General features: G+C 36.3%; 1 protein-coding gene across 1 annotated transcript in view; it reads left to right on the top strand.

The window, feature by feature from the left end:
* The window catches only part of PCDH9 (protocadherin 9), a 181,885-nt gene extending 157,622 nt beyond the window's left edge, over positions 1-24,263 (top strand). Inside the window, exon 3 of the mRNA XM_088051584.1 lies at positions 24,016-24,263. Coding sequence (XP_087907710.1) covers positions 24,016-24,036 — 21 coding nt within the window. The 3' untranslated portion in view covers positions 24,037-24,263. The remainder of the gene's footprint in view (positions 1-24,015) is intronic.
* The last annotated feature ends 1,207 nt before the right edge of the window (positions 24,264-25,470 follow it).

Raw genomic sequence — 25,470 nt, forward strand, 5'->3', positions numbered from 1 at the left:
GTTTAATTTAGTTTTACTTTTTTTTTAAAGATAAAGACAGCATCAGAAAATAAAAAATCATTAAAATCTTAAAATTATATGATGCTTTTTGAGCACCATAGTCACTTCTGTCATTGAAGGTCAGATTTTTTTGTTGCTTTGATACAGTATGATTCCATCATGTTTGTGGCTGCATCAACAACAGTGGGTTTACAGGGATTTATGACAACTAAAACTGATTTTCAAACTGAATTCCCTAATTTTATTTTCACTTTTTCTTAAACTGTTTGGAAACTGTTTTAAGTGCAATTGCATATTTCTTCTCCTGACATTTCTCTGACCTGAAATAGTTAAAGCTGACTCCCAAGTAGGCCTTTTTTAGTGCACAAGTCTTTGTGATATGCATTTACGTGTTGTCTGTTTCCATTTTACTAACTTGTTGTGTAGTTCATCTAACTTCTCCGAGCTGAGCTGAAAGACTTGTATTTGGAGCTGTAGCTATCAGTGGAAGTAAATTAGTTGCCTCTAGTTACAACACTTTTTTTTTTTTTTTTTGGCCCCTTAAGCAGCAGTAGTCAGGAAGCCTGGAACAGGATAAAAAAAAATCAAAATAATTGGTTGTAAGAAATCTGAAGGTACAGCAGAGATGTCTTTTTTTTTTCACAGGTAACTGTACAATTTGAATAATTTAACCTTTAAAATGTTGTTTATTCTGTTGTGATCAAGAGGAAAAAATGTCATTCCTTTCTTTTGCTGATGCCATTTACAGAGTATGATTACAGATGCATGGTGTAGGTGCTTGTGTACAAGGAGCCTTCATCTCGGTGAGGAGCTTTACTCTGGGAAACAAATCAACCAGAAAACTTAAAAATAAAAAAAAATCACACTTGGATTTATCTAACGTTATTCTGGGCATTTAGAAACTGAAGAGTTTGACTTGCCAAATTAGGTATCATAAATCTGTCATAAACTATAAGAAGAGCTTTTCTAGTTTATTGCCCAAATCTTGACCATTCCCTTGCTTTTTAAAATAGATATTTGTGGTCACCCCACCTTTTGTACTCCAGAATTAGTTGCCACCTGGATGCTGTCTGGGACAGTGGCTTCCTGTGAGCTGGGGCTGGCAGCTGGAGTTGTTCTCTCAGAGGGGACAGGGCAGGGCCCCCGCTGGCCCAGCCAAGAGCAGCCTGAGCCCTGGGCATCAGGGCCTCCCTGGAGCTGGATGAGGCCAGGCTGGGCATCAGCCCAAGGTCTGAACTAATGGCAGGAGAGCTGGGCACAGGTAGGGCTGTTGATGCAAATAGTGGTTATAAGTAGGTAGCATCTCCTCTTCACAGCATGTTTCACTTGGGTTCCCTTTCCTGAGTTCACAGTGGTGCACACCACTGAAATTGCAGTTGTACGTGACTAAATCGAGAAACATGGAATGATCAGTTCCAGCTTCCATGAAACGATCTGGTACCATTTTGCCACCTCCAGAAGTTGGAAAATTGCTGTTGTCTTGCTTTTCCTTGAGGAGATGCAGCTCAGACTGTCATTGTTACACTGTGTATTAGTAGTGCTGTGTGCTGCCTGGTACTAGTCTTTGTGGAGCCTTATTCATAGTGTCATGCCCATATGTGATTTGTCAGCACTGCTTCACTACTTGTGGAAAGACTGTGGTGTGCTGTCATTAATATTCCTATTCTGGGAAAGCCAACAGAAAGTGTTTGTGGAAAAGTGTGAATAAATCGAGGAACAGATCTCTTATCCAGAACTTTGTAGTAGAACTTTGTATGCTTTGAAATGTGACCAAAACACATACACAAAAAAAAAACAACAAAAAAAGAAAAAAGAAAAAAGAAAAAAAAAAACCACAAAAAAACCCTTCACGTGTTACCTTGTGCCTTTCAGAAAAAAAAAATGCTGCGTTTTCTGGAACATATTGATATATATTCTATTCTCTGTTGCACCACTGCAGATAGTCCATTGGAAATACTTTGCTTGCCATGTGAATCATGGCCCGTAGCACGCCTTAGGGCATGGCACTTGTGGAGCTCAAGTGATAGCTGAGTTACTATATATGCACTGTATAGTTGCTTAAACTTACTTCAACATAAAACAGCACATTTACACATTAGAAAAGCACAAAGTGGTCCATGTGGAACTACTTTCACTTGAGGCAAAGTGTCCTTGTAGAGTTTTGAAGTGTGAAGTGAATTTTATCATTTTAAATTGTACAAATAAGCAGAAAGGAAAGTTAATTTGTATTCTTTTTCCTGTTTCAATACAATCAAGGGGAATTTATTTTTTTTTCCTTGACGGGTAGGAGGGCTAAGACAAATTACCCTTTTGTAAGGTTGTAAGCCAGTTTCCAAAGGAATATAAAATACAATGAAGAATGCAGGGAGTGAGCCTCTCAGACAAATTGAGATATGTGATGAGTACATTTATTTTGTGTGTTATTATGTGAAGACTTTTGTTTAGACAGGTAGGAAGGAAATAATTGTGTTGGATTCATGGTCTATCAGAAAAAGTGCTATGCATTTCTCTTTTTTGGGAAAACACTAGTTATTGGATATACCGATTGCATATTTGAATATATTTCAAGATCAGTCTCAGGTTGTATTGCATCCTACTTGAAACAGTGACATATGCAGAGGGATAGTGCAGTGTGAAATGTATCATTTTACTGTACAGGTTTTGGGGCAGGTATGCTGTTTCTGTGAGCTTTTAAAAACTTTTTCACATCTTATGATCTAGTTCTCTTAATTCAAAATTGGTTTGGGTTTTTCTTTTTTTTCATCCCTGAGGAGGGTTCCAAAAATATGCTCACCCAAACGTACTAAATAATTTGAATTATTTGGATTTGATGATTCAGGCAGAAGTATTCCCAATGTGTAGTGGCAGATCTGAGAAGACTGATTCATGAAGAGCAGCCATAATTCAGAGACCAAAATATGGTCTTTTGAGCTTTTAAGGCACTATGACTTGCAAAGGATTAAAACTAAAGTCTCTCAGTGGAAGGCATTGGAATTACACCTGAGAATGAAGGCCACCACATCCCAGTTACTACACTACAATAGTAAGCTGCAAGTAAAATGCTTGCTGGAGCAACTGAGGAGCATGACTTTTTCCTGTGGTGACGAAAGCTTTGGCAGTTGCCTTTTCAAACCTAGGGTGTCTGGGTTTCATGAAGAGCTTGGGATTGCCTAAAGAGGGGTGGTCTCTACAGCTGCCTGAACCTGAATAGACGGGACAATTTAAAAATCAGCCTCTCTAGTATGTAGTTCACTGAGTGTTAAGGCCCCATTTTAATTTGCAGTCCATAATATAGTTTCTCTGGCAGTGATTCATAAATCTCCATTTCATCCGTACGACTGCTGCATTGTAATGGTGCTTTCCATGGTGCTGCCTCTGTCTCTACAACGCCTGCCTTTTAGGACATGCAGCATTCAGCAATAGGAATGTCACCTGATGCCAGTCCTTGCAGGTGCCTAGCATTATTGAAAATGCATTGATAGCTCACATTGCCATGCAGGGCCATGGTCATTAAAATTTTGTCATGTAAACCCTGCTGTCTTCACCAAAGAGGAATTGAGAGCCATAGCAGAGGACAATCATGCATTTTATCAGAATCTTCTGAAAGGAAAAAGCCAGCAGGCTCAGAGCAGGAAGAAACCAGGATTGCATTCCCTTTAATTTAAATATAATGTAATACAATGTCAAAACCCATGAAATTGACATTTATCTACTGTAGTTCATTTTAACTTTTTCCCCAGAGTGGCTCAGTGTCCCATGGTTGCACAAAAGTTCAAACCAGTTGCACATGATGTGATTTTCATATGTTTTTCCTGCAGGGCAGATATTCATCAAAGCATGCAACAGACAGCTAAAGCAAAAGGCAGCAAGCTATAGATTATCACATTGATTTTTTAGGGGTCAAACTGTCAGATTAGTAGGTTTAGAGGCTGGGCCATTTGTGCATCCTAGCACCAAAGCAGATAGAAACTGGCAGGCATTTTAGTAAGCAGAGAATTCTGCAGGTAAGACAATAAAGAAGTTTCCATTAAAAAAAAAATTATGCAAAATATTTTGATTGGTTCTTGGCAAAACATCACAAGAAATAAGTTTCTCCTTGTTGTGGTTTTACCAGGAGGCAAAACTATTTTTCTTTTTCTCTATACTGTGCTTGTGTACATGTGGTTTCCTTTTCAGTTAGAAATAAAAAGAAATTAGAGAAAGATAATTACAGATTTTTTTTTTTTAAATATATATTAAATATTTATAAAATGCCTGCTGCAGGTTAACTAGGAAATGCATGAAAAAAGTGAAATTGAGATGTTTTCTGAAGTGATAACTCCTTTTATTTTTTCCTATTGTCTTAAGCTAACCAATATATAGAAATTGCACTTCATTCCTACTGAAGACAGAGTCTTTCTGATTTTCTCAGAACTTTTTGTATTAAGATCTAGTTCCCCCAGAAGAAATACTAAGAATATAACAATTTGAATTCACAGTCTGTTACAAACTTTAGATTCACTAGTTTGCCCCTAAAGAGAGGTAAGGTCTATAACCAAAAGTTTCTAGCCCATGTAATTGTTCCTTAAATGAATAAGGATAAAGAGAAATCCAGATCTCCTACAGGTAAAAAAGTATTTCTGTTCTCATGTTTCATGCACAATGTGAACTATTTTAGTGGTAGGTGGACTTCAATGAGTAATGAATTCAGGAAAGGCAAACCCAATTTTCCTAGAAGACTGGTATCTAGCTGTTCTTGCTTTAAAAGTAAAAAGGGGGCTTTTTTCCAGTAAAGCATTAGTACTAGTGCCAAACACTTCAAAGATACTTAAAAGAAGCAGGTGTTCCATCATTTAATGAAATAAAGGAGGAAAAAACAAAATTTTTTTTCTTATTGAGAACTAATGTTTATTCCTAGCATTGCCAACAGTGTATGAATTTTAGTATTGTATGAATGTTACTTCTGGATTTTTTTTCTTATTTTTTAAAGAAACATTGATATTTGATCAGGTGGCTAACTAGCACGTTCTTACCTTTGTAAGCATACATATTATCACCATGACCTCATTTCACTTAGGAGCTAAAAATGTTTATTTCAACAGTTGGCTTTTCTTCTTTCTTTTATTAATGAGTGCACTTTTGTTTATCTCTGTCAACATAGCTTTGTTTACATAGAATGTTGGCTTGCCCCAAGATTTTTAGTAACTTAAGCAACAATTTACGTTAGGGAAGGTCTAGTGTAACAATGACAAAATGTTGTGAAATTAAACACAAGCAAGGATATGTTAACATCAAAAAAAACCCTGTCCTCTTTGAATAAGTTTATATTCTGACCTACAGGGCATTTTTTTCTTTCCTATTTTTTTTATAAGTGTTATTCTACATATGCTGGAGATACTCACACTTTTACGATTCTCTTGAAACTCTCAAAAGAGGATGTGAATGGTAGAAAGAACTGTGATGCAGCCATCTGTGAAAGGAGGAACTTATTCTTCCAGTGTGAAAATTTCCACAGCTTCATCTTTGTCCAACCTTGTTTTCTACTGGCCCTCTGAGAAAGGTGGATGGCAGGTTTGAGAAGCTTTGGAGTAACTGGTATTCTTTGAGGGCCGGCTCCTGGCCTTGTTTGAGACCTCTGATCATATTCCTATGGTTTCAAGTGCATTAGAAATAAATAAACAAAGGATTTGACATTAAAGATTTCTGTTTACTTCTTGTCTTTCACTGCACTTTATGATCTAGACTTTTATATGGATAGTAATCATTTTGGTGAGTATTATCATTTATTCAGTGAAATTAGCAGGTTGCTCTTACCTATTAAAAATATCTTCTATTCTTTCTGAATATGAAGAAACTACAAGAACTTCCACCAAATGCCTACTTTCTATAAAAATCAGCTAGATAATCATACTTAAGAGCTCTTATTAGTAATTGTGGACAGAGTTGTTATCAAGTGTTTAAATCTGAAATTTGAAAATATTTTGGAACTGTCAAAGTTGCTCTCCAAATATTTAGAATATTATTTTTCTTGCTTGTGTTTCTAGGAATGTTTAATATACTTGTAGCTGAAATCTGCTTCCTTGCAAAAAAAAGAAAAAAATAAAAAAAATAAAAAATATATGCCCTATTTTTTGAATGCATATAACCTTTTGAAACTTGTAACTTGATGAAATCTGTTTGGACTTGTTTTCATGGATCTAGCAAGAGAACTCTGTGATCTCCGTTCTCTTTCTTTGCTTAATATAAGGTTGCAGGTCAAAGCATTCCCTAAGCTCTTGAAAGAAAGTTCTAGAAGAATTCTCATTATGAGTAGTAGCTAAATGACTTGGGTTTAAATTGTGTCCTTTTCAAAAACAATAGAAGTACAATACACTGAAATATTGAAATTAAGTCAACACAACACATCAATATAAAAAAAGAGTATGCTTCAGATGAAAGGCATAATTTTGATTCCACACAGTAAAATTGCACTGAAGTGTAAGCAAATGAGAGCACAGCTCCCCCTATGTTCAAGAAAATTTGGCAGCCTTCACTAGGGGCATTTCTACCAGCTGTAATCATTATATTATTATTTCTTCCATTCCTTCAGCTGTGGGAAATATGATGAATAAGAGCAGTCTCATAATGTATATTGATCACCCAAGTATTAATCTACTCAAGCAACATTTACTACTCACTTAGCACTTTTCATTTCTTTAAATATGAAAGCACTTTTAAAAGGCTGATTTAGTCTGTATTTTTCCATTTTACTTATGGAGAAAACAAAGCAGGGCACAGCTAAGTGACTCTCCCCAGTCATGACCTCAGACGAGCAAGTGAAGTGGCTTGAACCCTCATGTTTCTTAGGCTGAAAGGGGAGACAAAGTTGGCCAATTTCTTCAACTGTGGTTGTGCCTGCTATTTCTGTAAAAGCATCTTTTGTGTACGTGGTTCTCTCTATATTTATTCTCTAAAAATAACTTCTTCCATTTTTGTTCTATCTCAGTTTTTTCAGCTCTACCTATCTTCATGCCTTTTCTAGTCTTTTCTAGGCTGTGTGCTTCATGCACACAGATATCCGTGTAGATTTTGAGGGCTAAATACAAGATTCTCTTGTTCCTCCTCTTGATTGTGGTGTACGGTCAATCTTAGGAAAAGGTGCTTGTAGGGAAGTCTAGTTCAGCACTTCAGCTCTAACAGATGTAGTACTTCATTTTTATCTCTTCCTGACAGTACTCCAGCAGGAGTTTTCCAGGGGTCTGGGACAATGTTTTGTGCAAGATAAGATAATACAGTGCACACATGCTGATTCCTAAAAGTGTGCTCTCTAGCATACCACGTTGATAGCACAGCAAGTAAACAACAATAACTACCTCTCTGGCACACACATCCGCAGCTATCGCTGAGGGACACTGCCATCCGAAACCTTTTCTTCCATGCAGTGCTGCACAGCTGGGCATGGGCACTGTGATTTATGGTCTACTGACTGCAGCTACAGCTAGCCTTCTCTGAAGCAGATTTTGCTTTTAAAACGGCCAGTCTCTGCTTTGTTCTTTGCTTGAAAAAAGAAATCAACTGAATTTTCCACTAGATTTGTAAAGTTCCAAAACCTTTTGTTTCAGTGACGAATACTTCATCCATTGAAACCTTTTACATGTCAGGGTGGAACCATCCCCAGGCTGATTTAAAGGCAGAAGACAGAAATGGGCCACTCCAGGCTTCCTCTAAATAGTTTAGATGAGAACAATGAGCTAACAGTTCCACAGAGGTTTCAGAGGCAGTTGAATTTGCTGGATTGCTGAGTCACTAAAAAGATGTCGCATGAATGAGACAATAATTTCTTTCAATTAGAAACCCATAGAGGCAGGAATATACTTTGACTCTCATGGAGGTAAAGTGGAAGTTCGGCTCCATTTTGATGATGTATTCCTCTGCTGCAGTAGGGCAAATGGCAGACAATGGAAATGTGCATCTGCTTACAGATACCAAACTTTTCCTTTCCTTTTTCTTTCTTCCTTTCAGTATTTCCTAACTATCTTTTCTAAATTCATTTTACTGTTGGCTGACTGTCACTGGTCACCATAGCAACAACCTCTGGTATCAGCAGGTCTGGGTTGCCCGATGTGAGCATCTTCACATTTGAGCCCTGCCAAGTCTAACTATTATTAATCCAGGGTTATATATTGGCTCAACACAGTAAGATTGTTTTCTCTCACTTTAGCTGTCTGCCTTACTCTTCTTTTCCTGAGTTGGTTCCTTCTCTTTCCTAATTTGTCTTTTGGGCAATCTGGTGTTAATTTTTATTCTTTAATCTTTATGTTATTTTGTAGGACTGGTTAGCTTAAGTACCTCTTAACAAAATAACATACAACACAATTGCATTACAGAACCTCTTTTCAAAGTATGATTAACAATTAGAAAGAAGGATTTGAGATAATCCTTTTATTAGGACAAATATTTACATTTTATTAGAAAAAAAAATACTTGAAAGCTCTTTAGATGCTTTACATGGGATAACAATGCTGAGTTTTTCCTAGGGTAATGTGGTGAGAAATACATTTAATGGTAGTGTGTTTGGAGACAAGCAACCAGTATGGAATAGGTGTGAATGATGCAGCACTTAATGGCAGCATAACAGACTTTAAAATTTTTAAACCCCTATACTCTGACCATGAAACAGCATCTAATAGCAGTTGAAACCTTGCTGTAAAGAAAATGTAGCAAAGTGGTTAAGAGTACTTGGTTGGGAAATAAGAGCTGAAAGAGAAAACTGCAGTGCAGTGATTGGTTTGATTTGCTGAATAAATTGCTATGTTCAGATTCAATTTGTATCAATAAGGAAAGCACTGTACACCTGCAGAGCCTGTCACTCTTGGTATCCAAAATTCTGACACAGCTAGTCTTAAACAATCTTTTTACTGTTGTCAATAATGAAAGCCAAAAAACCTCAAAGCACCTGGCCAAAAACACCCAACCTTTAAACTTGGAGTATTTGCATTTTTATTCCGTATATGTAAAAAAAAAAGCGAGCAATGCTTCTTTGGGGTATTTCCTTAAGGAAACATAATACTTTTAATAAATGTATGGAATATTGCACTATTCTCAATGGATTATTTTAAAAGTAGCCAAGGGGTACTGTTCATTCAGTAGAAGGGTTTCTCTTTATTAAACCTGACTTAAAGCTAGAAGCATAATACGGTGTCTCCTTAATAAAGTGGAAATTGCACTTAGATAATTTGCAGCTATGATATAAAATGAAAAAATGTGTAGGCTTTTGCATTTTCACCCCAGCAACTGATGTTTATCCCTGTCTGTAATCCATGTAGCATTTCAGTATTGAAAACAGCTAGTTTCTAGGGAGTGCTTCTTGTGGTTTTTTTGGGTTTTGATTTGTTTCTTTTTTTTTTTTTTTTGGAGGGGGGTTTGCAAAGCCTCTTTGGATTTGTTTTGCAATGACCAAATCATTCAAATCTACTTTTTTTTTTTTGCTTTTTAGTTTGGAAGTTCTCTGCAGATTTTTTTGCAGTCCAAACTACTGTGATGATGTTTTTCAGGAGAAACAGAACTGACCTCTTATAAAAGATTGATGTAGAATAATATTTCTGAAGAAAAAGGAAGGATTAATAGTAAGAGAAGGTATAATGGCTCCAAGGTGTAGAGGCTGTTTTAGAGCCCACCTAGTAGATTTCAAGAAAATTTCTCAGGTATTTAAGAAGTGGCAGACCTGACAAAGAGACCTATCAGTTTAATATTTTCTATGAGGGAATTAAATTTATTTCTAGGAGAATAAAAATAGTGTAAATTAATAATTTGTTTGAGAGAGTAAGTAGGGTGAATTTGATGCTGAGTACCTTTTGTTCTGACTCTTCGAGCTGCTATGCTCATATCTGATTTTAGTCAGAATCCTGCAGATTCCTTCTGATGGGAAACATGAACCTTTTTGCACAGCCCAGTAATAAAAACAGACTTAGAAATATTGCTTCTTAATTATAATTCACATTTGTCAGCTTGGGGTCAAGCTACTTTTTGAAAAAATGTCTACATGTCAAATTTCAAAGCGTGTTTGGCACCTGCAACCCAAAAGACTTATGGTCAGTTCTATGAACTCTTTTTAATTTTTCTTTAATATTGGTTTAACAAACTAATGTTTAATCAGAGTGTTTGATATTTAAATATTAAACATTGCCATTTTCCTCTGGACACCTAAACTAATACTAAAACAGAGTAAACGTGAGCAACTTATTTAATTATTGTTAATGGTCTAGGCAAATTCCAAGGCTGAAATATCAGCAGTTACTACAAATTTAACAGAAATGTGATTCTATTAATTTTTTGTATTTTTTTTTTCCATGTGAACCTAAAATATTCTGAGCTGCTATAGCCTTCTTCAATAGATAATTTCTTTACACTGGAGGGATGTTTGGTGTCGGGATGAAAACTATCCTGAGTTTTTTATGACTCACTCAAACAAGGTCTCCTTCCTAGTATAGACAGGAGTTAAAAGTCAGTGGTCAGAAGCATGTTTTCAACTTGGAACATATATCACTAAGTATTCTGGGATAAATTTTTCAAAACATATATTTTTCCCTTTATTTATTGTGAGACCTTCATATTATAGGTTAGTCCCCAAAAACATCCAAAATATTACAGAAAATTAGTCTTAAAAATTTGAACTTCCGTGCAGTGTATATATACATATATCCCTCATATATATCGTTCTCCATATATTTTTATTTTTATATATTATATATATACATATATATACACACACACACACACATATATATATATATATGTCCTTATGTAATGATATGGATTTATTGGATCTTTTTCATTTTGGGGGAAAAGATACCCCAAACAAACAAGTAAATAAATAAATAATAAGAAAAGAACAAGCAAAAGAACAAAAAAAAAAAAAAAAAAAAGAAGAAAAAAAGTGTTAGGTAGGGGAAGACCTTGACAGTGGAACTGACTGGTCTATTAAACCAGGTTAAATTAATTTATTTGACCTTGATCTCTAAGTTTGTTCAAAGACCTAGTTAAATCAGTCACTAGGCTGGCTCACCATACTTCCTTCAGGCTGTACAGAAGAAGCAATTAAACACCTTTTTATGTAGCCACTGCGGGAAACAGTAGAAACTGTTCTACAAAGTGTTTGGTTGCATGGCAGAAGTCGTACCTACCCACCTGAAGAAATAAAACCTATTTCTAAAATATAAATTCAGAGGCCAATGGATTTATTGGCTGCAGCTGTGAAGGTGAGTGGCTAAACGCAGAAGCAGTTGTCATGGCCTTTCAACTGTGAAGGTGCCAAAAAAATTCACTAACAATATATACAAAATACAAAAAAAATCACCAAGGTTTTGTTGTGTTCTAGGACTGGGCTTTCATTGCTGTTAGTGTTTTATTTCTGATTATGAAAGCTGTATTTTTTGTCCAATTTTTAGACAAAGTCAGGTGACCTGACATTTACCATAAGTAAACAAGAATATGAGAAGGAAATTTTCTATGACTTCTTTGTTTCTCCTAACAGAAAAAGCAAGTAAGTTCTCCACCAATGGCAAGATGTTCAAGATAAAATATGTACAATGATATTAATTGTTGCAGTATATGAAAAACTAGGTGGACTGTTGTACTTGTGCCATGCTTCAAAAGCATGATTTTTTGTTGCATAATATTTAATGCATCATTTTGTTATAAATTTCATGCATATTCATTCAGCACTTGCCATATACAGAGAGGTTTGCCTGAGCTCCTGTCCAGTCTCTGTTACTTTATAGAAATACTTAAAGCACTTTAGCCCGAAGGGGTTTGGTCTTGTGGTGCCTGTGTGTGCTGCCAGATTTTGTTATTTTATGTATTTATGTTCTTGATAGATGAACTGTTCCCTGCCTTCCTCTACTTTTAGAGAACTTTGCTTCTTTCAACTATGTTATTAATGAAGGTAAGGAATCTCTTCCTACACATCTTTATTGACTCTCAAGCTTTTGGATGGAGTCCTGACTTTTGATTTCTTTTTGGTTTTAGAATAAACAGGTAAGAACATTGAGTTGCTGAACAAAAGAGGTCAGACTTAGATGATGGTGCAAGTGATGATTCAGAAGAGGTTTTAAAAGCAATGCCAATAAATATGATCACAAGCCATACCTACTCAGTTATTTCTCGATCAGTTGGCACAGCTCCCTCTGTGTTTTCTACCCAAAGCCATTAAGCAATTTGTTTGCAATGAAGATGGTTAAGCCAACTGCCTGAAACAGAATTACTATGCTAGTAATGCCAATATTCCTTGGTGTACAGAGACAGAAAGCTTCCTGAGGCTGCGGCTTGTTGATAGGTATGTAAAGACCTACAAGTCAAGAGGAAATTGAGAGGATGTTCAAGGATCTTCCTGTTTTTCTGGATTATGAGGGAAAGGATAAATACTGAATAATAGCTAAACAAGTCTAGCAGTAAGAGATGAGAGGCTTTTTCAGCCATGTGACAAACATTTGCTTCATTCATGCATCATAAATCTGCAGCTTGTTGGTTTTTCCTTAGTCTTCCGGTACAGAGCCCTCAAGCGTACACACACTACTTGTTCTTGGAAATATATTGAAATAATAACTGTGATTCAGTCTGAGGTAAATAGAAGAGGGAGGGATTTCTAATTTGTAGTGCCTAGATAAGTACTGTTCATGAATTTACACTTATTTGCTCGTTCCAAAGAATTTTTCCCCCTCACCATGGTCCTATCCTTTGTGTGCTGCTTTTCATTTAAAACCAGATAGAGGCAATTACATTGCAGGCAGTTTGTGAAGAACAGCTTCTGAGGCCTGATTTGCTCCTGTCTTTCTTTAACACAGAACAACACCAAAATATGGTAAAATTTACACTGTTGAAGTGTAAAGTGTACAAAAAAAAAAAAAAATACAAAACAGTAGTTTATTAAGAGAGATACCTATTGTAGAGACTGGGACTTGGACTGGAGGGAGTTTACCTTAGATTATTCCTTAAAATGACATTTCAACACATCTGGCAGGTGAGTTGGCGAACTTTCTAAGGTGGATGGCTGACACCTGCGAGAGGGTGTATTGTATTGGGTTTATGTGGCAAGGTTTTGATAGTGGAGGTGGCTTCAGTGAAAAGCTGCCAGAAACTTTCCCTATGCCCAATGGAGCCAATGCCAGCCAGCTCCTGAATGGACTCACTGGTGATTAAAGGCCAAACACATCAGTGATGGTGGCAACACCTCTGCGATAACATATTTAAGAAGGGTAAAAAGTTAGTGTTGCAGTCTGTGATGCAGACCATATTGAGGGAGTTGTGCCCCTGCAGCCCATGGAGAACCCAATGCCAGAGCAGGTGGATGCCCAAAGGAAGTTGTGACCCTGTGCTGGGACAGGCTCTTGGCATGACCTGTGGGCCCGTGGAGAGACAGGAGCTCAGGCTGGAGCAGATTTTCTTGCAGGACTTGTGACCAGTCCCATGGGGATCACACACTGGCAAACTCTTCTGAAGGACTTCACCCTGTGGAAATGAACTGTGCTGGAGCAGGTGCAGAGGAACTGCATCCTGTGGGAATGACTCCCACAGGAGAATTTCATGGAGGACTGTTTCTTGTGGGAGGAAGCCATGCTGGAGCAGGGGAAGAGTGGGAGGTGCTCTTCCCCTGAGGGGGAAGCACTGACCACAGCCCCCATTCCTTGGTCCCTGTGGTGGAGGAAGGAGGTAGAGATTAGGGTATAAAGTCTAGGAAAGAGAGAGCTTGGAAGGAAGATGTCATTAAGATTTGGGTTTATTTCTCATTATCCAATTCTCATTTGATTGGCAATGAATTTGATTAATTTCACCAGCTCCAGTCTGTTCTGCCTGTGACAGTACTTTCTGAGTGATCTCTTGCTGTCCTTATCTTGACCCTTGAGCTTTTCATTATATTTTCTTTCACTGTCCAGATGAAGAGGGTAGTGATAGAGCAGTTTTTGTGGACACCTGGTGTTCAGACAGTGTCAACCCACCACACACTCCCATTTTTTTGATTTGTAAGTGCTTAGCTTTCCTCTAAATTCTGCCCACCTAGACAGCTACTATTTTACTGCTATGCAAAACTCCAGTTGCACTTTCTTTGCCACAGACATTTTGGGTTGTCACTTGGTAGTTCTCATTGACTTCCCAAGGAACTCATTTGCAATATAGAGTCATTTTAGGTACTTGACAATTATTTGATTGGTAATTATTTTGTTTCAATCAGATTACATATTGCATGTCACATGAAATTGAAAAGATTGCATAAACACCTGTTCCAAATTGTGGGTTTATGAGTAAAATTTAGAAAGAAATTATTTTTAACCATGAGATTTTTGTTTTCTGTGGCTGTGTTTCTTCTTTTTTTTTTATGGGATGGGACTCTTTGTTGGAATCATTCTCAATTCCCATTAAATACATAGGATTTAAATATAAATCGGAAATAGAGATTAGTTTCTTTTTTATGAATAGTAGGAATCTCAGATGATGACTACCAGATTTCTATTCTGTTACATTAGTGTTTAGGTTTTTCTTTCATTCAACTTCATATATTTAATTTCCAGATAATAATTTTTGTGATGATAAGTAATGAAGACAGTGAGTCCCACTAGTGGTCATTACCTGCAGCTGGTGCCCAGTTTGCATTCTAATCCATTACTAGCAAGTGGTTATTTATGTTCATTTATGTAAAACTGCCATCATATTTCAAACTTTGTATTCCAGTAAGATATGCTCCTTTAGAGAATGTTTAGAATGACATTCACAAAATCCTTTGTTTTAAAAATAAAGGAAGAAGCTTTTAAAGTTTTTTTTTTAGAGCAACTCTTTGCAGAATGAAAGCAAACCCCACACACATCAAGGAAGCAGAGCATGATAGACATCAAGAAAAACACGGACTATTTTTCTCTTTTTTTAACAGATAGTTTGAAAATGTCATATAAAGACTGTGTTGTTCTTTTCATATTACCTAGAAAATCTCAGCAATGCCTAGACAGCAGGAAGAAAATATTCATGGATTGTTACATTATAGTCACAGTTCCTCTATTTCCCAAAATGCACAGCTGCTATGTCATTTTAAGATTTAGAAGTCACTGCATTTATGTTTTAATGATCAATGGCAGCTCTTGATCTGAGTCATTAATGGGATTTTGACTGCATCTGCATTTAAACCTTGTATATTCTGCAAGAGAGTATGCTTTGAAAATGAGATTTCTGTCATAGTAACAATAAGTTTTACATGCTCAAGCTGAGAGGATTCACTCTTGTGAATCCTTTCCTCTACCCTGTGGAAGGTTACACAGTACAAAGTTTCTGTTGAATGAGGATGGGCAGAGAGAGAGCTCTTGCTCCTGTTTGCAATGGAGCCCTTTGTTCTACAAGCACAGAGGAAATGCCTCCTACTTGAAGGGACCTCCAACTTCTGCGTTGAGTAAAGTTCTACGTTGAGAGTAAAGTAGTAGGAAAGTCTTCTCAAAGTGAAATATGATTTTGTACCTCATTTATTAAGATGCTTTTACTTTTTTTATGGGCAGCAGAGCACCTTGAGAATGACAGGTTGAGTATGGTGTCACTTGGGGGATGTTTAATATATTGTCATAGAAATTTGGGTATGGTTAATCTGCTCTTAAAAATAGCAAATAATGGCCTTCCCAAACAATGCCTGAACTGTAATTCTATTCCTTAAAATTGTTCCTTGTAGATCTTGGGGTTTTTTTTTTTCCTTTTTGCATGCTGCTTTCTCTGATTTCATTAGCCTTTCTATACTTTCACTCAGAGAGTTGTTCTGTCTACTTCAGATTTTTGTGAAGTTGTTCTGGTTAATTTCTCTTTGGCAATAGGCTAAATTTAAAATCCCAGTACAACAAAAAACCAAAATTTTCCAAATCAGAAGTTGGTGAATATATTAAAAAACCCCACAGAATGAACGATGATAGTGCTATTGTAAAAGTGTTACACTGTTGTATTTAGACCTATCGAAAAAGGAGTTGTTACAGGTGCCTCACTGATTCCTTTATAAAGCCACATGTTTTTCAGGGAATCACTAAATATAGTCTAAATAGGCCAACAGCTGTTGCAAAACCAAAATACTGCCCATTACAAGATGTGAGGGGTAGCTTGGAGCAGCTATAGATAGTTTGCGGAATGCTGGGACCAACATAGCACTTCAAATACCTCACTTGAATGAAAACTAAATATGTGAATTGCTCAAGACATTAGAATTCATTGGTAGAGAAGCAGCATACAAAATAACAAATCAGCTAAATGCTAATTTTCTTTTGGAACTTGCTACTGACTTCTGTTAAGACCAAGAGTCATAATCCTAACCACTGTTTTATAAAAATTATTAAAAGTGTACAAAGTTATGAATAAAGGTTGTCCTGTCGGCTATTCATTATTTTGGAGTTAACTGTATGGAAATTTGGTTGGCATGAGCAATTTAGTAAGAGATACTACTTCTAATTTGGCCATAGTAATTAAGGATAGTGTGACATAATGTTAAGGTTGACAAGATCAAAAATGTCTTTTTATTATCTCTGTCATTGTCCACTGTTGATTATTTCTAAGCCCTGTTTGTCCTATACAAATCTTCAATTTGGCCAAATGCCAGCTCTCAGGTCTTGAGCCATCATCTCATTTATTGCAGAGAGCTTATCCTTTGGCTTTTGACTTACTGTGTGGCAATTGCAGCCTGTGTTATCACTTGGGAATTGCAGAACTTAATAACTAATCAGAATTATGTAATTTTACAAAAATAGCTACAATTCCAACAGATTAATTTGCTTGGAATACTTAGGACTACATGATTCTGAGTCTCAGTTCTTTTAGAGCTTGAGTGGAAGACAGAATATCTATAACCCAAGTATACCTTCCTTCCAGATGCTGAAAAAAAATCACTCTAACATGTTTAGGACTCTCTATTCCTTCATCTCATGTCAGAACTGTATAGAATCACAATCATTTAGGTGTGAAAGATCCTTTAAGATCATTGAGTCCAACTGTTGTCCCAGCACTGCCAAGTACATCACTAAGCCATATCTGTAAGTACCACAACTGCATGTCTTAAATACCTCCAGGAATGGTGACTCAACAACTTCCCTGGACAGCCTGCTTAAATGCTTGACAACCCTTTCACTGAGATATTTTCCTGGTATCCAGTCTAAACCTTCCTCAGCACAATTTGAGGCCATTTTCTCTTCTCCTCTCTTTTTACCCGGGAGAAGAGAACATGCCCTACCTGGCTACAACATCCTCTCAGGTACTTGTAGAGAGTGATAGGGTCACCCTTGAACTTCCTTTCTACCAGGCTAAACAATCTTGGTATCCTCAGTTGCTCCTTGTAAGACTTGGGCTCCAGACTCTTCGCCAGATACTTTGCCCTTCTCTGGTCACCTTCCAGCATCTCAATGTCTTTGTAGTGAGAGGCCCAAAAATGCACACATGATTTGAGGTGTGGTCTCAGCAGTGCTGAGTACTGGAAGGCAGCCACTGCCCTGGTCCTGCTGGCTGCACTGTTGTTGATACAGGCCTGGATGCTATTGGCCCTCTTGGATACCTGGGCACATGCTGGATCATGCACAGCTGGCTGTCAACCAGCACTCCACATCCTTTTCTGCTGGGCAGCTTTCCGGCCATCCATCCCCAAAAGCTGAATGAGATTATGACCCAAGTGCAAAACCCATCACTTTGCCACATTTAACCTCATGCAATTCACCTAAGCCCATTGACCCAGCCTTTCCAGATCCCGCAGCTGAGCCTTCCTACCCTCCAGCAGGCAACACTCCCACACAGCTTGGTATCGACTGCAAACCTACTAAAACTGTGACAACAGTGTCCACTTCCATCCATCTCTGGATAAATAATTGTCTGCTTTGTACTTTGAGATCTTTTGGAAGAAATGAATGAGCTGGAAAAAAAATCTTATGTCTGAACACTGACAGTTTTGAAGATTAGAAGGGAAATAAAAAGAACAGTTCAAGAGAGAACTCTGGTTACCATGAACTGAAAATCCACCGAATTTCATGAACTAAGGAAAAGAATGATCCAGAATGTCTATCTCCACAGTGGTTTAATCAAAGTTTTATTGGTGCAGAGATTTCTTTGCATTTTCATAATTCCTCTTACTAGCAATTTTTATCTCAGGGGAAACAAAAAAATAGGATATTTTATGTAGTAATTGTCCTCTGCATAGCATAAGATGACTACTCTGTGATGCCACTTATAAACTTAGAACTTCCCCTTATAAATGTAAAAACTTCCAAAACTGACTTTCCTGAATAAATGTAAGAGGACTTAAAAATTTAAATTTAAAATTATTAAAAAAAAATATAAAAAAAAAATTAAAAAAGTAGAAAGCTATACATGCATAAACTACTGGCTAAGAATAAAATCAACTGTTTCAGGCCACATCCAACAAACACCTTACTTAAGTAATTACTTACTTATATGTAAGTAGTGAATATTATGGGATTATATATATTATTTTATATATAATATATGGATAAGGGTTGCATATCTGGACCCTTGATATTTTTGGAATCCTGGATAGAGACTGATTTTGATATGTGAGTGTTTTTGTGGAATCTGTTACAAATATGATATTACCCATATTTTAATACTGGAAAATTTTAATGTGGACAAAGGGAATAGTAACAGCTTAGATTCTATGCAGTAATACCCAGAGATAAATTTATGCTACAACAATAGAAGAAGAAAATTTGTTATTGTCTTTCCTATTGTTGGGACCCTGTGGTTTATTTTAGGATTTTTTTTTTAAAGGCATAGATGCATAAACTATATCATATCATGTTAAGTGCATGTTACATTTATAACTATACTTAGGTATTAGTTATGTTTAGCCTTAATATTAGGTATGTTTAAGCTTTTCTGATTGTTTAACTATTTTCATGGAAATATGGTTTATGTCCTGATGAAAACTACAAAATAAAAAAAGCTGTACATTGCCATTGCTGTCTTCAAACCACACCATTCCTGATTGAAGTATCTGAGAAAAAAAAGGAGCTTCTCAGCCTTAGGGAAACCAATTCAGAACTATTAAGCATAGCTCAATCTCTGCACTGAAGGGGAAAAAAAGAATCGCTTTTGGATTGAAGATAGTGTTGTGTATGCCAAATTCCAAATAATGTGTAGAGAAAGCTACAAGCAAGTGTGTGATTTCTGCATAGGACTGAATATGATTTCCTATGTTATATAGATGCAAGACGTAAGTTGTAATAGACCGGAGAGTATAAAACTCAGTAGGCCTTTGTTTTAAGAGGCTCTCTTAGTTTCACCTTTACTTCTGAAACTTTACTTGTAATTGGGTAGGTGAAATTCCAAGTTTAGAAGGTTATCTCTTTAGAAATGCTGAATGGGATCCTATATCATTCTGCACATTACTTTTTGTATTTTAAAACAGGCACAAATTCTCTTTTCTGTTTTTAAAAGACGTTTACCATAATGGAAGCAAATGGAATGGTATTCACTGGTACTTCTAAAGCTCATAATACAGTGGCACCAAACAAAGCCATGTGCCCTACAGTGACACAAAACAAAACATAATGCTCTTTCATTAACTAAAATGCTGAAATATATCACATTCATGTTTAATTCCATACACATTTCTATCTAATCAACTTAAATTTTCAAGATGAGAAGATTGTTTTAATGGTAAAAGAAGTGTATTGGTCTATATGAGATGCAATTCATAACAAAAGAACACAGACCTCATGTGAGATGCAGGAAAGAAAAGTACAATATGTTGTTTAGCTTCACTATGCAAAACAGGAAGATAGGATGTATTTGTGTAACATGAATGAGGTAATACGTGAAACCTAATTTCCCATAACCATAATGAAATATTTTATCTTTTGTTTTAATAGATGGGTGACATTTATTTTTATTTGCTAAGAAGGGGAAAGCATATTAGTTAGAATAGTTTTCAATAATTGTATCAATTTTCATATGAAAATGTTTCTTGACTTCAGGCCATGCTTTTTAACTGACAATATTTAGAACAGGAAGGCTGGCAGACTTGAAAAGTCTAGTCTAAACATCTAGGTGAACATTTAGGTAAATCTGCTCTTTGTGATCAGATGGTCTCCTATTTCTTTTCACAATATGAATTTTCAAGAAGAAAGATAAGTTAAAACTAGGTGAGTTTTATTTTAAAAAATGGCCAAAATATATGGCTGAAAATACAGTGCTTGTGCATCATTTGGGTATTTTTTTTCATTTAAGTAGTACTTGAAAAGAAAAAATACAATGCACTATTTTACTAGTAGATATCTTTCAAATGAAAGATATTTCCTTGTTTCTTGATGGAGGAATTGTAATCAATGGGAATTAAGTCTTAAAAATTTAAAAGGTGAAGAACAGTAAACATACTAATTATTCAGAGGTTGTGTTTGTAAATACTCATAGATTGGAAAAATCTCTCATATTCCTGTGAGACTAGCAGTATTCATGCTTTTTATTATCCCACATAATATAAGATCCATTCCTTCTAGGCTTTTAAAATTAAATTCCTTACCATTGCTAACCAGCTCCTCCTCTTTTGCTATTTAATGTTGTACTACAATTGCATATTTATGCCTGAGTGTCCTCAGTACGTGTCCTGTGGATTGAACTCAGCCTAAAACCAGTCTTGCAGACCAAGTGTAAACCCTCAGGCATATCTAAACCATATGGTGAGTGCAATGTGGATGTCCCAAGGACAACACAAATATGTACTCTGCATGGTGCTTTGTAGCATTGTGTGTGATATACTAGCTCAGTTTGTGAGAGGTGGAACATTACATATTTTCTCTACTTTAATATTTTTATCCTGGAATAGAAAAAAGAGAAAATAATTATAGGACTGTTTGGTTGGTGAGGCACGCATGTGAAAGTTCAGGAAAACAGTTAGTACCAAAGCAGTGTACTAATATATACAGTGCCAATTCATAGAACCATACAACAGCCTAGGTTGGAAGGGACATTCAAAGATGTAGCCTTTTTTGGGAAGGAAAACTTTGCTGGGATTATCTGGCATGTTTAATTTTGAAAACCTTCCATGATGGAAGTTGTTGGGGAACAGAAGGAGACAAAATATACCACATGTTTCTGTGTGGTAGCTAGTCACATCTTAGCTCAATTTCAGGTGTCATCCCTTGATATCTTCACTGTCTCTCTGTGGTGTCCAGTTTGTAATGTCTGACTTCAACTTCTCTTCAAGGCACCTACAGCTCCCCAGCTGTCCCTACAAGCACAGATTCTCTCTGTACCCCCACTCCCTATATCTTCACTTACTTTGTAGTTACCCCCAAAACCCCACAGAATTTAGAAGGTGATTTTCTGGCTACATAGGTAGGTACTTAAAAGTTTTCTTCCTGCCTCCCTCCCCTCCAACTTTGAGAATGTAATGAAATTAATAACAGTGGGAGGAAGACCTGTTTGAGAATGCTGTTCAAATTCTGCGATCCTGGTTCTACCAAGTATCTCTCACACTGTTTTTCATTCCGTTTTCACTTAACAGATCTGATCTGAGGAGTTCTTTTATGCTTATACTTGTCATTGTTTACCTGACCTTGTTTACCATTGTTTAACCCTCATATAGAAAAGAAATAGGTGAAGAAAAAACTAATGAATTAGAAAATACATAGTATAAGAACAAAAGTGGGAACAAGAATATCTCTCTGGGCAGGCACAAAGGAGAAAAATGTGGCAAGTGAGCTGTGGAGAATAGGAAGTTTAAAACTACTATGTCTCCATTTTAGAGACGTTGCATAAGTTTTCCAGCTGCAGGATGTGAAGCAAGATGTCAATAGCATAGCTGGAGGTTAAGATAGGGCTGGAAGACAATTGGGACACACAGAATCAATTGTATAGCTGTCACAGCAAAAATGTATTTGGTTCTGCATCTATAGAAGTTTCACAGTTTCTCCAAACACATGCACAATGCTATATAGCTCACAGCAATGGTTATACTAATTGACAATGGGTGACAAATCCAGTTGGCTGACTGGAATGGAGTGGAATACAATGGAGCATAAGACAATTATTCTGCAAAAGGGAAGTCCAGAGTCCTAAGATTTTATAGGAGATATTAAGATACTGGGGTAGTACTGGGATAATAGTAATTAGAACAGAATAGTGATTCATTATTACACAGCCTCCCTCCAAGATTGCCCAGATGTCTCAAGCAAAAATGCCAACATAACAAGCAAAGCAAAGAACAAAATCAAACAGCCAGAGATGGCAAAATCCATTTAGAGGGAACTTTTCTCCAAATTCTTTTTAAAATTATTGTCTTTTAAATCATGAAAAATGGCACATAACCTCTCTTTCAAAACCTTTTTACAGTTAGTTAGCATAAAATTCCGAAGAATATCAAGAGTTGTAAGTGCCAAATCCTTCTTTGAGTCTTGGTAAGGTCTTGACATCAGTGACATGCTGTGGCATTGAATTCCATAATCTAATTATGCGTTGCATTAAAAAGTATGTTCTTTTATCAGATATGGAGCTGCTGCTTTTCACTTTCACTTAGTGTCTTTTTGTTCTTGAATTATGAGATGCAGGACTACAGAAGCTCCTGATCTATTTTCTCTTTGCCACTTACCATTTTTATACTTTCATCATATCCCTTTTTTTTCATATTTTTTTTTTCCTAAGGTTAACAATTCCAGTTTTTTTAGTCTTTTCATATGAAGGCTTGTCTATATACCTAATTATCACAATCACTCTTTTCTGAATATCTTCTAATTCAGTAATATATCTTTTTGTGATGGAGTGACCACTACTTCACACTATTCCAGAGAAGGGAAAATTATTGATTCATAGAATGACATATTTTCTTTCTTTCTTATTCCCCACCTCATTTCTTGTGCATCTGAAAATTTTATGTGTTTTTTTAACTGCAGCTGCTCATCAAGCAGGGCTCTTCATTGAGCTGTCTGCAGTGAGACCCAGGTGTTTTTCCTAAGATGGTGTTAGTAATTGAGATCTCTGATAAAACAAGTGATCAGTTACAGGTTTATGTTTCTTTGTTTTGGTTTTAGGCTTTTGGGTTTTGTTTGTTTCTTTGTTTGGGTTGTTGTTGGGTTTTTTGGTTCTGTTTTCTTTGTTTATGTTTTTTTTTTATTGTTTGCTTTCTCAATAGGCCTTATTTTGCATTTAAATAAATTATTTTCTCATATTTTAAGATGGCCACCCCTCTCCCTGAGTCAATTTTCTCTCAGGTTCCCTGTCAAATTTAGACTTGGTTAACAGGATTTTCTTGTTTGTAAATTTTGCTTAATTGTTTCTTCTAAATTTTGCTAAATTAGCTAAATTTGCTAATTCACTTATTTTTTAACATTAATTAATACATTTTGAACACTTGGTCCTATTGTGGTACCTTGAAGCAACCTGCTGTTGAATTTTTGCTACAGTGAAAATCAACAATATATATGCTTTTGTTTTTTTAATCTTTGAGAAAAGTTTTGCTTCATTTTACATCCTATCCCAAAATTACTGAGCTTCTGACTGAGATGGAGACTGAGCCTCTTGAGAGGAACATTGTTCTTTCCACATTTATTCAATTACTCTAACAAGGTTAAGGGCCAAGTTGCCTTCACAATTAAAGCTCAGTATTTGAGAGACAATTATTCTGTTTGTAACCACAAGCATGGAAATTAAGGACAGAGAATGGAAAAGTAATTAATTCATCATGTTGGGCAGACACATTCAAAATCAAAATGGGAGCGAGCTTTAAACATAAGAATTCCTAGCATTCTCTTGGTGATAATCCTAAAAAACAGGAATATAATCAGTGCAAATAGGCAGGAGTGTGTGAATCTACTTCTTACACCTCAGACTTTGTGTGAAAATAAGGAAGAAGCAAACTAGTGGTATGGTCTAGACAGCTGTTAATTTTCAAGACTTTCTTTCACAATGTGATACAAACCAAGATATTTTAAGTCTTGGAATATCTAAAGTTCTTGTTGGAAAGGGGAAGGGCAAACTTATTTTGAGGCTTTATACGTCCTGACCTCCCCTAGGCCTGCTTATTTCCTGGTATCTCTCTCTCTTTCTCTCAAGTGTTCTCCATCCTCTCCCTGAGAGAGTCTATGTGTGCTTCATCAACCCTGGCTGCCTACAGACTTCACAACCTTTCTTCACCAAGAAGATTGCTTGCACAGAGAAGTCTCCTCAGACTGCTTGGAACATCTTGCACAGATGCATGCCACTGCCTTGAACTCAGAATGGACACTAAAAGAGATCCTGAACATATTGGTGGGAAATGTGATCAGACACCTGCAGCTCAGACCCTACCCGTTTGGTAAAGGAACTCTAAGGACAGCTAGAACTTCTTGTGATATTCTCATAGTTTTATCTGACACAAATCCAGTATTTTCTGCACTGTAGTCCAGCCAGCCCTAATCCAAACTATTTTGGGTGGAACAGAGGTTGACAACAATTAAAGGTGACAACAGGTATCAACTATTTAATTTGTGAATGAGCGTGTGAAAATGCTAGTAACCCCTCAATAACTAGTGCTGGTGCCTGATGAAAGGACATGGCTATCTATGGACCAATTAGACACACACATATATATATATGCACACATATATATCTCTGTGTATAAGAGTATTTATACTACATATATTCTTTTTCCTTTAGCAAGCTACTCTGATACAGTAAAATATAGGATGCACAATTATAAGAGTAACAGTAAAACTTGCCACTGTGACCTTTTTGTTCATTCATAGCAACACAAAAATTACCAGTATAATACAACACAATCAAAAATATAAATAGAGTTTCATATTCGAAGGAAGAATAGGAAGAAAACTCAGTGCTCTTCACTTAATTTTGGAAGGCTCTGAAATAACACAGGACTTGTGCAGCATAGGAAAGTGACAGAGATAGAGCATAAACTGTACAGTCACACCTATTAGTGTACATAATGTCATATTAATGACACTTTTGTATCAAATATAGGAACAGAAACTATACTGTGTGTCAGTTAATTTAGAGGAAGGATAGTATACCAAAAATATGAGCTCACTGCAACAGTTCAAAGCTGAATGTTTTCACAATGGATTTGTAAAATAAGCAGCAACCTAATAAGAAGTTATATCAGTCTTTATAGTTTGCCAGACAAACCTAAGAAAATAACATTAAATGATTAGCAGCAGAGATTTGTGGAAATAATGCATATAGAAAACAGTGACAATACTGTGCCTGGTCCTGGCTTCATACGCAAAATATCTGTGCTTTGCAATTGCTGTGGATTAATAGATCTCTTGAAATGTATGTACATTCGAGTAGTATTGAGAGATAAATATATGCCTTTTCAATGGTGCTTTTTCATTTGGGAGAATGTCACAGAATACTTTTCAACATCTCTAGGAAGCTGTTACTCACTAAACAAAGCCTGTAGCCCACTATTTTTATGTAAACCCACCATGATAAAATATATCAATAAATTAGTATTAAAATGCTGTCTGAAATAAACCTATATCAGTACAACATTGCAGGAAACATTCTGTA

This window comes from Pseudopodoces humilis, chromosome 2 (genome assembly GCF_049639895.1).
Source record: "Pseudopodoces humilis isolate 2021_Gansu_Grassland_sample_001 chromosome 2, ASM4963989v1, whole genome shotgun sequence".
Lineage (NCBI taxonomy): Eukaryota > Metazoa > Chordata > Aves > Passeriformes > Paridae > Pseudopodoces > Pseudopodoces humilis.